The sequence below is a fragment of the Triticum urartu genome, chromosome 5 (assembly GCF_003073215.2).
Source record: "Triticum urartu cultivar G1812 chromosome 5, Tu2.1, whole genome shotgun sequence".
Classification (NCBI taxonomy): domain Eukaryota; kingdom Viridiplantae; phylum Streptophyta; class Magnoliopsida; order Poales; family Poaceae; genus Triticum; species Triticum urartu.
This window is the reverse complement of record NC_053026.1, coordinates 302,912,266-302,927,702: the sequence shown is the minus strand read 5'-3', so window position 1 is coordinate 302,927,702 and position 15,437 is coordinate 302,912,266. Positions and strand designations below refer to the sequence as shown.

The window sequence follows — 15,437 nt, the reverse complement described above, 5'->3', positions numbered from 1 at the left end:
TTGTTGAATTAATAACCGGATTGTCTCCTATTAAGTAAAATTCTTAAGCTTAATAAGCCCAAAGATCAAAAAGTAAGTCCCAGTCGATGTTATATTTGTGAGATCTTATGTAAAGATCCGTTCAAAAATAAAATTTCTTTTTATATGTTGTGTCACTCGACTAGACTGGGATCTAGCTCCACCCAACCAATAAACCGGAACGAAGGGTGCAGGTACTATTTTTTTAGGGAAACAGCAGACTCTGCTGCGTATTTTTATTGATTTTATAAATAAATAATGCAAGGTTCGTTGTCCAAAAGAAAAAAAGGAAAACAAAAAGAATACAAAAGCAGAAATAAATTACCACAACAACATGATTACCTGTCGAAGTCAGTAAGACTACTCACAGTGAGAGTAATATAGGTGGTAACATCACACATCTCTAGTCAAAACAGATAATGTGGGAAGCAAATAATGAGAAAAAAAGAGCATGTGGTAACATAGCTAGTTACTGTAACATCACACACATCAAGGCAAGATGAGTGTATAGCCTAATAAATAAAGTGTTGCATGTTACCACACATATATTACTCTTCACTATAGAGGTGGTAACATAGACTAGTAACATATGCATGTTACTAGTCTAAGTTACTATCCATTATGACTAGTCTAATGACGTCCACTGTACAGAAAACTAGGCACACAAACTTTTATCTGAAATTGTGCACCAAAACTAGACACACAAACTTTTATCTGAAATTGTGCACCAAAACTAGACACACAAACTTTTATCTGAAATTGTGCACCCACTGAGGCAGGTAGGCAAACGACCTCCTCGTGGCTCGATGAATGAGCAGCTTCAGTTCTTCTTTGAGTCTGCGCCGGCATGGATAAAGACTAGTCGTACCACACATTGTACTCGCCAGCATTGTCATATGGTGTTGGGACATTATCATTAGCAGTGGATGAAGGGAAGCATTGCCAGGAGCAAATCACAACTAGAGTAGGAAAAGTGAAAGGATAAAAGAAAGCAAAAACAGAGAGCCCAGTGGCAAAATCCTCCTCTCCTCTCATCTCACAGTAGGAAGTACGACGCCGACGAGTCATGAACCATAAATTGGTCCTCGAATCCTCGAAGTTCCCCTAACCAGTTGTGCTCACGCTCTTGTTCCCCTCTCGTCGGCCTCTTCCACTTTACTCCACTCCACTCTCCTCTCCCCACCCCAGCCCCGGCTCGCCTCGACAGCCGCCAGCCCGGCGCCAAAACACATAAAAATCCCAGTAGAATCCACACCCTCTCCCGCCCCGCCCCGCCCCGCTCCGGTCGCTCGCCATGCGCGCGCCGGCCGCTTCCCCTTGGCGTTACTAGATGGGCTCCTCCTCCCTCCTCCTCTTCCCCTCGTCCTCCTCCTCCGCCCCCCGCTCCTCTTATTCCCATGCCACCGCCTCCTCCCACTGCCACCTGCTCCCCTGCCCTCCCGACTTCCTCCTCCACCTCCACCTCCTAGACCACCGAGAGCAAGAACCCGCCGCCGCCGCCATGGTCCGCAAGCGCCCGGCGACCGACATGGACCTGCCCCCGCCGCGGCGCCACGTCACGGGGGACCTCTCGGACATGACCGCCGGACCGCCCGTGCTGTCGTCGGCCACCGCGCAGCTGCCCGCGCTGCCCTCCCAGCTGCTTCCGCCCTTCCAGCTCCAGCAGCAGCAGCAGCAGCAGCCCGTGGATCATATGGACGTCGCCGCCGCGCCGGCGCAGGCGGGCGAGGCGGCCAACACCACGGCGTTCGTGGACGGCATCATCCGGGACATCATCGGGAGCAGCGGCGCCGGGGTGTCCGTCGCGCAGCTCATCCACAACGTCCGCGAGATCATCCACCCCTGCAACCCCGGTCTGGCCTCGCTCCTCGAGCTCCGCCTCCGGTCCCTCCTCGCATCCGACCCCGCCCTGCCGCAGCAGCATCAGCATCAGCCCGCTCTCCTCCCTAACGCCCCAATGCCCATGGCGGCGCTCCCTCCCCCGCCTCCGGACAAGCGGCGCCGCGAGGAGGAGCGGGAGCCCAACAACCCGCCGCAGTCGCCCAAGCCTCCGTCCGCAGAGGAAGCCGCCGCGGCCGCAGCGGCGGCGGCGGCTGCCGCCTCCGCGGCGGTGAAGGAGCGGAAGGAGGGGCAGCGGCGGAAGCAGCGCGACGAGGAGGGGCTCCACTTGCTGACGCTGCTCCTGCAGTGCGCGGAGTCGGTGAACGCCGACAACCTGGACGAGGCCCAGACGGCGCTGCTGGAGATCGCGGAGCTGGCCACCCCCTTCGGCACCTCCACGCAGCGCGTGGCCGCCTACTTCGCGGAGGCCGTGTCGGCCCGCCTGGTCAGCTCCTGCCTGGGCCTCTACGCGCCGCTGCCCCACGCGTCCCCGGCGGCGTCCCGGCTGGTGAACGGCCGCGTGGCCGCGGCGTTCCAGGTGTTCAACGGCATCAGCCCCCTGGTGAAGTTCTCCCACTTCACGGCGAACCAGGCGATCCAGGAGGCGTTCGAGCGGGAGGAGCGCGTGCACATCATCGACCTGGACATCATGCAGGGGCTCCAGTGGCCGGGGCTGTTCCACATCCTGGCGTCCCGGCCCGGCGGCCCGCCGAGGGTGAGGCTGACCGGGCTGGGCGCCTCCATGGACGCCCTGGAGGCCACCGGGAAGCGGCTGTCGGATTTCGCCGACACGCTGGGCCTGCCCTTCGAGTTCTGCCCCGTGGCGGACAAGGCCGGGAATCTTGACCCGGAGAAGCTGGGCGTCACGCGGCGCGAGGCCGTCGCCGTCCACTGGCTGCACCATTCCCTCTACGACGTCACCGGCTCCGACTCCAACACGCTGTGTCTCATCAAGAGGTACTCTATCTTTGTGTCTGTGCGCTGTGCTACTCCTACTCTACGTCTACGCCATGCTGCTTCCAATGTCAAGTCTACCATGGAATCATGCATACTTTCCAGCCTGCATTTCCTTACCAATGTGACACCGTGACATACTAGTACCACCGTAGTACACATCAAGCAAGCATCAATGACAATGCGTTGATTTGGTTTAAGGTCAGGAGATGTAGTACTACGTAGTAGTACTAAAAAAACTGCTATTTGGGGCGCTAAAAGCTTGTCATTATGACCGGCTTGGCTTTTTTACTTTTTTAGGATTACTTTAGAAAGGTTTCAACTTTGGTGATCCGAGAAGTTGGAAAGATTTCTCGTCCATTTGGTTTGTACTAGATCGCTAAAAGGTTCTCATCATCATGACCAACTTTTCATCATCCTAAAAAGGTCCCAACTTTCTCGTTCCAAGTGCCACTCATGCTGATTCCACATTTAGCTGACGGAAATCACTGTCATCTACTACTAGTAGTAATCCATGTATGAACTCTGATCCTGAGAATGGTTGATGATGTATGTCAAGGTTGGCGCCCAAGGTGGTGACGATGGTGGAGCAGGACCTGCGGCACACGGGGTCGTTCCTGGCGCGGTTCGTGGAGGCGATCCACTACTACTCGGCGCTGTTCGACTCGCTGGACGCCAGCTACGGCGAGGACAGCCCGGAGCGGCACGTCGTGGAGCAGCAGCTGCTGTCGCGGGAGATCCGCAATGTGCTGGCCGTGGGCGGGCCGTCGCGCACCGGCGACGTCAAGTTCGGCTGCTGGCGCGACAGCCTCGCCCGCTCCGGCTTCGGCGCCGCCTCGCTCGCCGGCAGCGCCGCCGCGCAGGCCGCGCTGCTCCTCGGCATGTTCCCCTCCGACGGCTACACGCTCGTCGAGGAGAACGGCGCCCTCAAGCTCGGCTGGAAGGACCTCACCCTGCTCACCGCCTCCGCATGGCGCCCCATGCACGCTAGAGCTTAATCCACTCTTGTTGTTAATTTCTGCTACGTCTTCTTACTTAATTAGAGTAGGAGCTTCTTGGTCCGCTTAGCTGCTCAAATTTGGTCGAAAAGGAAAAGAAAACATTCTGATCACTAATTGCTAGATCTTGTCACCACCACAGTGGTAGAGTAGGTGCTAATGCTCAATCAGCTTATATTCATGTGATCAACATTACTAGTACCATTTTGGCCAGCTCGGTGTCATTTTGTCATTTTGACCGACATGTCCATTCTGCATGAGTCAAAGCAATCTTTTCATGGTGGCCACTCACCTCATATCTTATTGCTTTGCCTCTAGTGGATATGTATGTACTGATTTACTTTAACATCGTTTTCACCTTTCACTCCATATATCAGGTCAGGTCGTTGGCTTTTCGCTAACTCCACATCTTAGCCAATGGGGTTGTGCACCGTCAGCTTGGACCCAGTGTCGCATTCCACTAGCTCACCATTCCCATCAGCCAAATCCCAGTGTGTAATTCTTTTTACTTTTCTTCTTGTCTCATGTCAGCTAAACTGGTTAATCTAATAAGAGCTTCTTAAAGCATGCCACGTCTGACATTGATGTCACGCGATGTGATCGGATGAGAATGCGGTGCTGACCGACGCGACCTCTCGGGCAACGTCGCTTCGTTGTGGACGCAGCGTCCCGAGGAACCAACTTCGGTCGTTGCGGCTCATTGAAGCAGGCTGACCGTCCATTCGCTTGGCCTGGCCGGGGCTATTTAAGCTCATCGCCGGCATCGTCCACGATGTACTCTACACTCATCATCGCCCTGCACCTCCTTCGCTCCCCTCTTCCTCTACGCGTCTGGCGATGGGAAGTCTTGGGCCTCGGCAGCGCTGATAGGCAGGTCTGGATCAGGGAGTAGGAGAGCGTGGCGATGCCGCCTCGCACTCCAGGGCCGTCTTGATCCTCGTTGGCCAGTTCCTCAACGAAGGAGAAGATCGTCATCTCCTCTGGCGACCAGGAGGGTCAACCAATACAGAGGCTCGTCCTCTCGCAGGACGCGGTTTATGCGGTGACGGATGCTGAGTACGAGGAGGAGATGGAGCTGATGCTCCGTCGGTCGCTCTTCCATGACCACGGCCCGGCGGTGCCATCGGAGCCGCTTCTTTGTGTCGTCAAGGTAGAGCAAACATCCCCTCCTCACTTTCACCCGCATCAAGGCGAAACAGTTGCCGTCGCGTCAAGCAGGAGCAACCGTCGGCGCCTCTCTGCCGCGTGAAGGAGGAGGTGTCGCCGCCGTACGAGGTCACCGACAAGTATATGGTAGATATTAGTTCATTGGATGAAATATCGTCCGATTTTATGTAATTATTCAAGTTCGATGAAAATTGCCTGGTCTGTATAAATTTGCACCACATTTGCTGCTATGGTTGGATGGACAGCTTCCATATCAATGTGCGTAGACTGGTCCCATCGATCCGTAAACGGATGCGCTAGGATTCTAGGAAGGACTACCATCTCTCTTAAATGCTTCTTCCTGGTCACATTTCCACTGTGGGGTTATCTGCCAAATCTTAAAGCAATACACGGCCTTCAACATGTCATGATAAAAAATGGTCACTGCTCTTTATGGAGAGGGCTCGAGATCAGATGAGTAGAGAGAGTGATCTGTTGCCTCTGGCGAGTGCTATGAATGACAGTTGATGGGTCTCTCATCTCTCCTATACTATTTTCTCTGTCTAGATGAGTGTAGATTGGACGAGAAGGAGCACCAAGACAAGCAAAACTTCCAACCACAGCGCTGTTATAAATGGAAGCAAAATCAACAATTAATACGTAGTTATTAGGATGTCTTTTCAGGCCCAATCAACGCCCTGCTACGATGCATGCAGTGGTCGTTCTCGTGCATGCCTCATCAAAGACAGCATGCAGAATCGTTTTACACTTGAGAAGAGGAAAAACGAAAGGGTAGTACGAGGCAGCAAAGGAAGAGAACGCTGGCTAACAAGGCTGGGAGAGGATCGAGGAGGAAGTTAATGTTTGACGCCTAAAGATTTTGGGAAATCTGATATTCGTAATGTGACTTATACACCTAGACGGAGGGAGTACTGCTAATCTTCTCCATCTCCCTATCTCAACTTTTTCTTGTCCCCATGAGCGGTCCTTTTCCACACAACAGAACAGAAAGCCATCCATCCAGCCGGCCAGCCCTACCCTGCTGCTGCTGCAGCAGCTTCTTGTTCTCTTGTGTGGTTGAGGTCCTACTGGCTACTGGCGAGGAGGTCAGCTTGGAAAGACACTGCTCGCTTTAGCCATTGCTGGGCTGGGTTTTCAGAAAGTTAAGGCTGGAACGATTTGAGGGAGTGATGATGGCAGTCAGAGCGTGGTTGTTGGACATGCTAAATCCTTTGCAGGAAATGCAATGCCGCTGCGTGCTTTGGCCCGATCGTTTTTTCACCTCTTGGGGGAAAGCAAACAACGAAGCTATTGAACTAGTATTGATCTAAAAACAAATTAGGAAGCTCATGCAATTGCTGCCTGATTATCGATTGAGCAAAGTGTCACTCACAGTGGTAACAACTTTGATGGTGGTGATGTGTAAGCTTTACGGTGGATCCTTGCCGGCACCGCCCCGGTCCTCGCGGCCATGGACCTGCGTTCTCCATCGTCGGTGGCTTGCCCGCGTCTCTCCAGGTGTGTTTGCGGCCCCGGCGCTTCAATTGTTGCATCCCCTCCAGCTTCGGCTCGTCGGTGTTCTAGTGGCTCCGCCTCCGACAACTCGTCATTGCATTCTCTTCTGGTTCCTGGCTTGCCGGTGATGCCAATCGCCATCCGACTCTCCGTGCAAGCTCTCTAGTCTGCTGCCTTCCCGATCCCGTCCACCTACATGCCATGTCGGATGCAAAGCTCGTGTTTTTTCGGCGGCGGCAGGTACAACGCCCAGCCCCCTCCCCCCCTCCCTCCCAATCCGAGGTGGCGGTCGTCTGGCGGGCTGACTTCCTCATCTTCAGAATTTGATGTGGCGGCTATGGGATTCCTCGAACTCAAGCCAGGCGAAATCCTTGCTCGGCTTGCCAATGCTGGCAGCGACGACACTTACGGGTTACGGGTGCCGTTTTCCTTCTTGAAGGCGCGGTCGTGGCCTTTATCTGTGCTCCTCTTTAAGCATCGGGGGAAACCCTACGTCCGGTTCTTTGGATCGGATGACGGCGGCGCCATGACGTCGTTTCCCTTCTTGAAGGTGCAATCTTACTTGCTCGCAGTGTCCCCGGAGTTGGATTTGGAGATGTTCGACGTCACGTCATGCTGGTTCGGCCCGCCTCTCTAGTTGCAGGCTTGGTGGGTTTAGTTGTGTCTTTTCCCTGTTCGGACTGCTCATCCCTTGTCTCTGTGCTCCGGGTTTATTGCTCATGCCTCCTACGTTCGTGTTGTATCCTCTATTCTACTCATTCTATTTTCTTCTATCAATAAAAAGATAGACAAGCTTGCATGCCTGCAGGTCGACTCTAGAGGATCCCCGGGTACCGAGCTCGAATTCGCCCTATAGTGAGTCGTATTACAATTCACTGGCCGTCGTTTTGGTCCTGAATATTCTTCAATCATGGAGCAACAACGGGAAAACAAAATCAGATGGGTGTCTGTGAGCAGCTGGTTTGTGGACCTGATGTTAGCATGGCATTGAAGTGTCACGTCATGCTCATATGGAAAGGAAAGGAGGAGCCTTCCTTTCTGCTGTGTACCCTTGGAACCATGGCAGATTTAAGGAACAGACATCCAGAGGAGTGGGCGAGCAATGCATCATGCATTTTGGTACCCAACTGCCTCTCCTCCTCTACACACCCATAAGTTTTTCTTTTCATTTGAAGCTCGGGCACATCCATAAGTTGGGTTGCTGGACATGGGTTGCCCTGCAACGCTGCACGCTTCCCTTCCCTTGCCATTGATGCATTGGTGTTCCCTGGTTTGGCAGCGCTACATTTTATCTTCCACGTTTCATAGATCGGCCACGCACGTCTCAATCCTACACGTGGATGCATTTCTCGCAAGCTATAGACTCATATTTTCATGAATAGTTAACGATGACAAGCAAATTCTAGCATTGACGCTGAACAAACAAACGGCTTAAAAAAAAGAATTTGCCTTACGATAGGATCTCCATCCTACCACAATCCTATTACGAAACTGCTCCACATCCTATTATATATGACCGATTTAAAAGAAGAATAAGGTACTGCTAGAGCGCTGATGTTTTTTTTTGCGGGGTAAAGAGAGATTTCTATTACTCAAGGAGGCAAATCCGCCAGAACCAAGTTTACAAATGTCACACATACCCAAACCCAGCCATACTGCAGTACGGGGGGTACTTCTACCGTAAGCAGCAAGAACGCGGCTAACTTTATTTTGTGAGCGACTAATAGACGTGATAGAAATCTCCCTAGTCTCAGTATCCTTCATCCTCTTAATCTCCTCAACTAGCACGCGGTTCCTCGAGCGATCACTTGTCGAAGTGTTCAACATGTTCACAACCTCGACGCTATCCATCTCGATGAGAATGGGCAGATCCGTGCGATGCAGGGCTAGCTCGAGCCCCTCCCTACACGCCACCAACTCGGCCTCTAGGCCATTAACACATGAGCGGTTTTCCCTACATGCAGTGAAGATTATGTTCCCTTGGTCTGTTCACAAGACCATGCCCCCTCCAGCTGCTCCTGTAGCCGGTACATAGCTGCCATCCACGTTCAATTTTGTCCATCCAGCCGAGGGTAGCGTCCACTGCAGCTCCACCTTCTGTCGTACGCGCTCTTGTGGCGCCAGAAGACCAACCTGAACAACCATCTTTCCTTTCTCCATGTTACCTTGGGGCCACGGATGAATGCACAACAAGGAATTGATGTAGCCTTGCAGAAATCTGCGAGATGCTTCCGTTGGAGGTGGGGGCTTTCCATGAGTTATTTCATTCCGCACATGCCACACACCCCACATGACCATGAGGACTATCATACGTGTAGTGTCAGCTAGAGGCTCCAGTAGTGAGAATAACAATTCTGGACCTGTATGTATGATAATCTCCACCTTGGGAATGGGCCAGTCCCGCGCCATAGCATGCCACAACTCTTTCGCTAGGGAGCACCTACACATTGCGTGGAAGCCATCCTCTCGTTTCACACCACAAAGAGGACACACGTCAGAAAGCTCGAGGTGACGAGAGAATTTATTTGCGCAGGTAGCAAGTGAGTTGGAAACCAGCCTCCATGCAAAGACGCGTACCTTTGGGGAGCAGGGCACCCTCATATGGTCTTCTAGATGGCGCGACGACCATCCGGTGCCCTGCTCGTTGCAGTCTCCAGTGGACGCTCGTGCTCGTCCATGGCGAGCTGATATGCGAAGCGAACGGTGAAGATATCGTTCTTCTCCGGAGCCCATGCAATGACGTCGTCGGTGATGCGAGGCAACGTGCGAATGTTGGTGATGGTTGCAACGTCTGCCGGAAGGAAATACCGTTGTAGCACATCTGTACGCCAGGCGCCGAACACGTCCAGGAGCTCCGAGACCCAGCGAAGACGGCAAGTCCCCTGCTGCGTGATTGGCTGGGCCGTCGATACTGTTGGGAGCCAACGGTCGCGCCAAATGCGTATGTTCCGGCCATCTCCGACTCGCCAGACAATCCCCTTTTTGAGGATCTCAGGGCCGTACTGGATGGCCTGCCATGTGGGGGATGCGTTACCAGAGAAAACAGTGTCCTCCAGTCGACCATCCGGATAATATCGGGCTTTGAGGACCTGCGCACATAAGCTGTTAGGATTAGATAGAAGTCGCCACGCCCGCCGTGTGAGGAGGGCTTGGTTAAAGAGACGGAAGTCTTTGAAACCCAAACCGCCCTTCATTTTATGAGCCAGAATATTCGGCCAAGCCGTCCAATGCGTTTTTCTCTTGCCCTTAAATGAACCCCACCAAAAGTTCCGCACCATCCTGTTGAGATCGTCGCACACTGACATCGGAAGTTTAAAACCCCCCATAATATATGTTGGTATTGCCTGTGCTATAGCTTTGATCATAGTCTCCTTTCCAGCAAGTGACAACGTGTCTCCCCAAGCAATGATCCGCTTCAGAAGCCTCGACTGCAAATTCTGAAATTTTCCCCTAGACATACGTCTGTCCGGAGTAGGCAGACCCAAATATTTTTCCTCAAAAGTAACAAGGTTAATCTGTAGCACTGAACGAACCTTCTCTTGATTGTTTTCTGTACAAGATGTGCCAAATAGTGCACTGCACTTGGCCGGGTTAATGCACTGACCCGTTGCCTTCTCATACGTATTTAATAACTCATGCACCATTCTATCTTGTTCCTCCTCTACTTTGAAAAACAAAAGAGTGTCATCTGCAAACAGTAAATGTGAGACACCTGGTGCACGCCTGCACACTTTTAGGGGAGTGAAATCACCCCTGTCCTCTCCATTTTCAACAACGCAGAGAGCCCATCAGCCACGAGAAGGAACAAAAAAGGGGAGAGAGGATTACCTTGCCAAAGCCCACGCGTCGGTGCAAACGAATCCAAGAGGCTCCCATTAAATTTAACTGTGTATCTTACCGAGGTGAAGCAAGTCATAATCCAGTACACCCACCAGCAAGCGGAACCCATCTTTTGCATCGTTCGCTTCAAGAAGGTCCAGTCTACCCTATCATAAGCTTTGGATAGATCCAACTTGTAGGCACAAAAACTTTTCTCTGGGTCCTTTTCCTGCTGAATATGATGTATGCATTCAAAAGCTACTAGAGCATTATCAGTAATCATCCGTCCAGGAACAAAAGCACTCTGAGCAGGTGAAATAATATCGTCCAATAAGGGCCTCAACCGATTAACCAAGCTCTTAGGGACTACCTTATAAATGACATTGCACAAACTGATAGGTCTGAACTCCTTGAGTTTTTCTGGATTGTCTACCTTGGGGATGAGGACAATGGAGATGTCGTTCACCCCGTTCGGCATCACTCCTGTCCAAAAAAATTCCTTGACACCACCGATTACCTGCTCTCTCATGACCGCCCAAATCCTCTAAAAAAAGCGAGCTGGAAAACCATCTAGGTCGGGGGCCTTAAGGGGGCCTATCTGGAACAATGCATCTGCTATTTCCTTTTCAGTGAACTCTGCACACGGCCGAGCATTCATGTCATTTGTGACTCGCGTATTAATCAAATCAATAACCGGATCAACACATAATGATGTATCATCGGTGAACAGTGAGGCAAAATAAGAAGTCGCCATGGCATCCATGGACTCACGGTCCTTGTGAGTCATGCCGGCATCATCCACTAGAGCCTTAATACGATTTTTCTGCGCCCTCCATACTGCCTTCCGATGAAACAACTGTGTGTTTTGGTCTCCTTCACGCAGCCACGCAATGCGAGACCTCTGCATCCACAACATTTCTTCACGGTACAATAGTTCATTCAGCCTATCATTGGCCTCCCTTATCTCTTTACGGTCTGCATTCATACATTAGCTCCTCAAGGCGAGAACGAGATTTATTAATTTCTTTGATCACGTTAACAAATTTTTTGTGGCTCCAGTCCTGAAGCTTCTTCATCAAATTATTTAGGCCATCGCAATGTCGCTCAAATGAAGCATGGAGCCCAGCTCCGTCCATGTGTTCACGATGACCTCCGAGAGAGAAGAATCTCTCTCCCACATCACCTCGTATTGGCGGCATCGCCTACTAGCTGCCTTTACGAGCTCCTCTTGGACGCACTTGAGGAGGATGGCGAGGTGGTCCGAGCTCGGAGCCACCAGGTGCTCCACCTTGGCCTCCGCGAAGGCGTCCCGCCAGGCGTTGTTTGTGACGACATGGTCCAGTCGTACCTTAACTTTGGCCCTTCCACTTCGCCAGTTATCATAAGTATACGGGAGTCCTGCAAAACCGAGATCACCGAGGCCACAAACTTCCAGAACATCACGAAAATCAATCATCTGACCTGCCGAACGAGGTTTTTCGGAGAAGTGTTCAAAGCTCCACATGGCCTCGTTGAAGTCTCCAATTACCATCCACGGCATGTCAGCTTGTTGGTGTAGATCACGGAGGAGGGACCACATGTGATGACGGTCCTCCGTCCGGGGTTCGCCGTAGACGCAGGTAAGCCTCCAAGGTGGCTCACCCGCCGTCGCAGACACATACGCATCAATATAGCGCTGATGTTGACGAGTCCAACCAAGGTCGAACATGGGATTTTCATCCCCGAAGCCAAGCATTGAGTCAACACCTTCAACAAGGGCACGATGTTCGCACGTCGACATTGCTTGATCTAGCCGAAGAACATCATGCGTTTTCACCTAAAATATATGCAAACTTTTCATCAAATTCATCACTATCGACAACCTCGCTACCGTGGACGACGCTCCACTCACTGGATCCTGGCACTGGGGGAGCATCAAACTCACCTAGACCATTGGAGAAGACATCGGATGCAGGTCGAGGACCGTCGTCCTACATGTAACGTGTTGGGGAATGTAGTAATTCAAAAATATTCCTACGACCACGTAAGATCTATCTAGGAGAAGCATAGCAACGAGACGGGAGAGTGTGTCCATGTACCCTCGTAGACTGAAAGTGGAAGAGTTCAGCAACACGGTTGATTGATACGTCTCCAACGTATCTATAATTTTTGATTGCTCCATGCTATTATATTATCTGTTTTGGGTGTTAATGGGCTTTATTTTACACTTCTATATCATTTTTGCGACTAACCTATTAACCGGAGGCCCAGCCCAAATTGTTGTTTTTTTGCCTAGTTCAGTATTTCGCAGAAAAGGAATATGAAACGAAGTCCAAAATGAATGAAACCTTCGGGAACGTGATTTTCTCAACAAACGTGATACAAGAGACTTGGAGTGGGCATCAAGAAACAATCAAGGAGGCCACGAGGCAGGGGGCACGCCTACCCCCCTGGCGCGCCCTCCATGTCGTGGTTCTAAGTCTGATAGTAGAATGGGGGTAGGAATGTAGAGGCAAGATCTTAGCTATGGAGGAGTTGTACTCGGGAGTTTTACGAGTTCAGGCCCTTCTCGGAGGAAGTAACAGCCCTACGTCTCGGAGCCCGGAGGCGGTTGACTGGATTATATGCGTGTGTGTTACAGAAAGTGCGAACCCTTGTCCCTGAGGAGGGGTTGGCTTATATAGAGTTCGCCAGACCCCTCCCGCCCTCAGTTACAAAGGGTTTAAGGTACATAAAGATGGAGACGTTACTGGTAACGCCTGTAATAAAAGTACATAATGACCATTAAGGATATGACTGGAATCCCGACCGTTACAGAGTGGACTAGCTCTAGATCTTCTGGTAGTCGAGTGGTTGTCCGTACGGTCGAGTGTCTTCAAGACTGTCGAGTGGAACATGGCTTCATGGTCGAGTGGATGATGATTTTTCTTTGACTGCTTCTGGTTCTTTTAGGGATGTCCTTGGGGAGGGTATCTTGAACAGACCCATGACCCTACCCTAGGTACATAGCTTCATCATTAGCCCCCAAATGGATCAGGGTTTGAGTGAGGAAGGAGTTGAGAACACTTCCGACTCATTTTTCGTGCTATGAGTATATCTTGCTCTGGATCAATGAACTGAGGGGACGACACCAACTTCTTTTTCAGCCGCCTTGGTCCATTCTTAGTTTTTGTTGAGTGAACTTTTACGGTAGAGTTTCAAATGACGATGCGGAGGATGTTTTCCGTCTGACATGTTGTTCTGCTGTCCGCGGATTTCGCGGGATTCGAATTTCGGGAAGCGCGCCGGACGGGCGAGGTCATGGTAATCGGGACGGATTAGGCAGGTCGCCTCGATTCCCGCGCTACCTTTTTCGCCACGTATCACGCGCGTGACTGTTGCGGGATTTGTTTAGATCGTCCGGGCCTACAATTCAGTCACTCAGAAGTGACCTTATAAAAGGCACCGGACCGGGCTTTTGAACAATGCACCCTCATTCTCTTTCTTCTTCCTTAGACTTCTCCGCTGCGCCCGCTTCCGCTCTCGGCGTCGTAGCCTCGCTCGAACTTGATCCGCCGCCATGGGAAAGGAGAAGACGGTGGCGTTGGAGCGCGTGAAGAAGGCGACCGCGAAGGCGAAAGGCAAGAGGACCAGCCGGGGTGGATCCTCGTCGAGATCCGGCCTGCCGCCGGGCTGGATCCAGGGTGACTGGATCCGCTCGACGATCAGCCAGGACGACCTCGATGACCTGGTGGAGGGGGACTGATCCCCCATGAATCAGCGCGGCTCCCGGGGAACAAGAGTGAGCCGCGGCCGCTGGAGGGTGAGTGCATTCTCCTCGCCACTCATGTCGACCGCAGATTCTCTTTGCCTCCCCACCCTTTCTTTCGTGGCTTTTTGAACTTCTTCGGGGCTCAACTCCACCACTTTACTGCAAAAACCATAGTGTATCTGGATGCCTTTGTGTCAATGTGCGAAAATTTCTTGGGTTGTCGACCACACTGGGGTCTCTTCAAACACATATTCACCTGCCGCTCCCAGTCGGTCAAGAAAGCCAACCCAAGTGACGAGAGGACGCATGTGATACAGATGTGCGGGGGCCTTGGAATCCAAATGAGGAACAAGAGTACCTTCCCAGCGATGATCCTTCCTGACTCGGTCCGGGGCTGACAGTCGACCTGGTTTTACTGTAAGGACTAGCCGACCCCGGGCCAGTCGACTGGACTTCCCCCCTTTTCCCTGGCTCGAGTGGAGAAGCCCTCCTCCTTGAGGGTGATCCCAGAAGAGAAGGCACAGGTCAAGGCATTGGTCGAGCGGGTCGTCCAACTTGTCCGCGACGGGGTGACTGGGATGGACCTGCTGGAGGTCTTTCTCAGTCGACGCATCCAACCGCTCCAAGCCCATGACCATCCGATGTGGATGTACTCGGGTCTCGAGGACTCCACTCGGATCCACCCGAAGGACGTTAGCGAAGACACGGTGGAGAAGTGGCTGAGAGGAATCACCGGCAACAAAGATAATCCCCGGGGGTCTAGGAGGGTGATTCCATTTGACCATTCGCGCCAGCCGGAACAAGTGTGATTCTGCATTGTCAAGTATCTTCTCGATTCATTGTGTAGCACTTTGTTGATGGTCGACTGTATTTCTTTTGCTCGTTGTCCTTTCAGGCTCTCATTGATATGTACTCGATGCCCAATGGAGTGCAGGAGCAAGACGTCGAGGAAGGGGCGAGCGGGGGCGAGAGTGGCGAGTGGCACTCGGATGCAGAGGAGGACGAGGAGAGCGATGACTCGAGTGATGACGAAGAGGTCGATTCGCCTCCTCACAGAGATAGGAGATCCAAGCACGCTCACGACCCGGTGAGCACCCCGGTCCTGGCGACCGCGCCGACTGGGCAAACTTCGAAGCGCCCCCGGACGTCTTCCCCAGCACCGACTGGGAAGGCATCGAAGCAGCTCAAGGTTGTGCCGCCTCCTGCGCCAAAAGCATCGAAAGCCACCTCCTCTAAACCACCGAAGGCTTTGCCCAGAATCAAAGTGATCGTCCCCACCATCTCCGGGTAATCATCTGATCTGTTCTTTTTGTCGACTCGAGCAACAGAACATAACCGACTGAATGTGGACATTTGCAGTGCTGCTACATCGGGAA

The 15,437-nt window shown here is 52.2% G+C and overlaps 1 protein-coding gene across 1 annotated transcript; it reads left to right on the top strand.

Moving 5' to 3' along the window:
* Nucleotides 1–1,114: 1,114 nt before the first annotated feature.
* On the top strand, nucleotides 1,115–4,064 carry LOC125508717 (protein SCARECROW 2-like). The gene is made up of 2 exons (XM_048673500.1): nucleotides 1,115–2,856; nucleotides 3,413–4,064. Exons 1-2 carry the CDS (start codon nucleotides 1,349–1,351, stop codon nucleotides 3,849–3,851), a joined length of 1,947 nt encoding a protein of 648 aa, XP_048529457.1. The 5' UTR covers nucleotides 1,115–1,348; the 3' UTR covers nucleotides 3,852–4,064.
* Nucleotides 4,065–15,437: the final 11,373 nt, after the last annotated feature.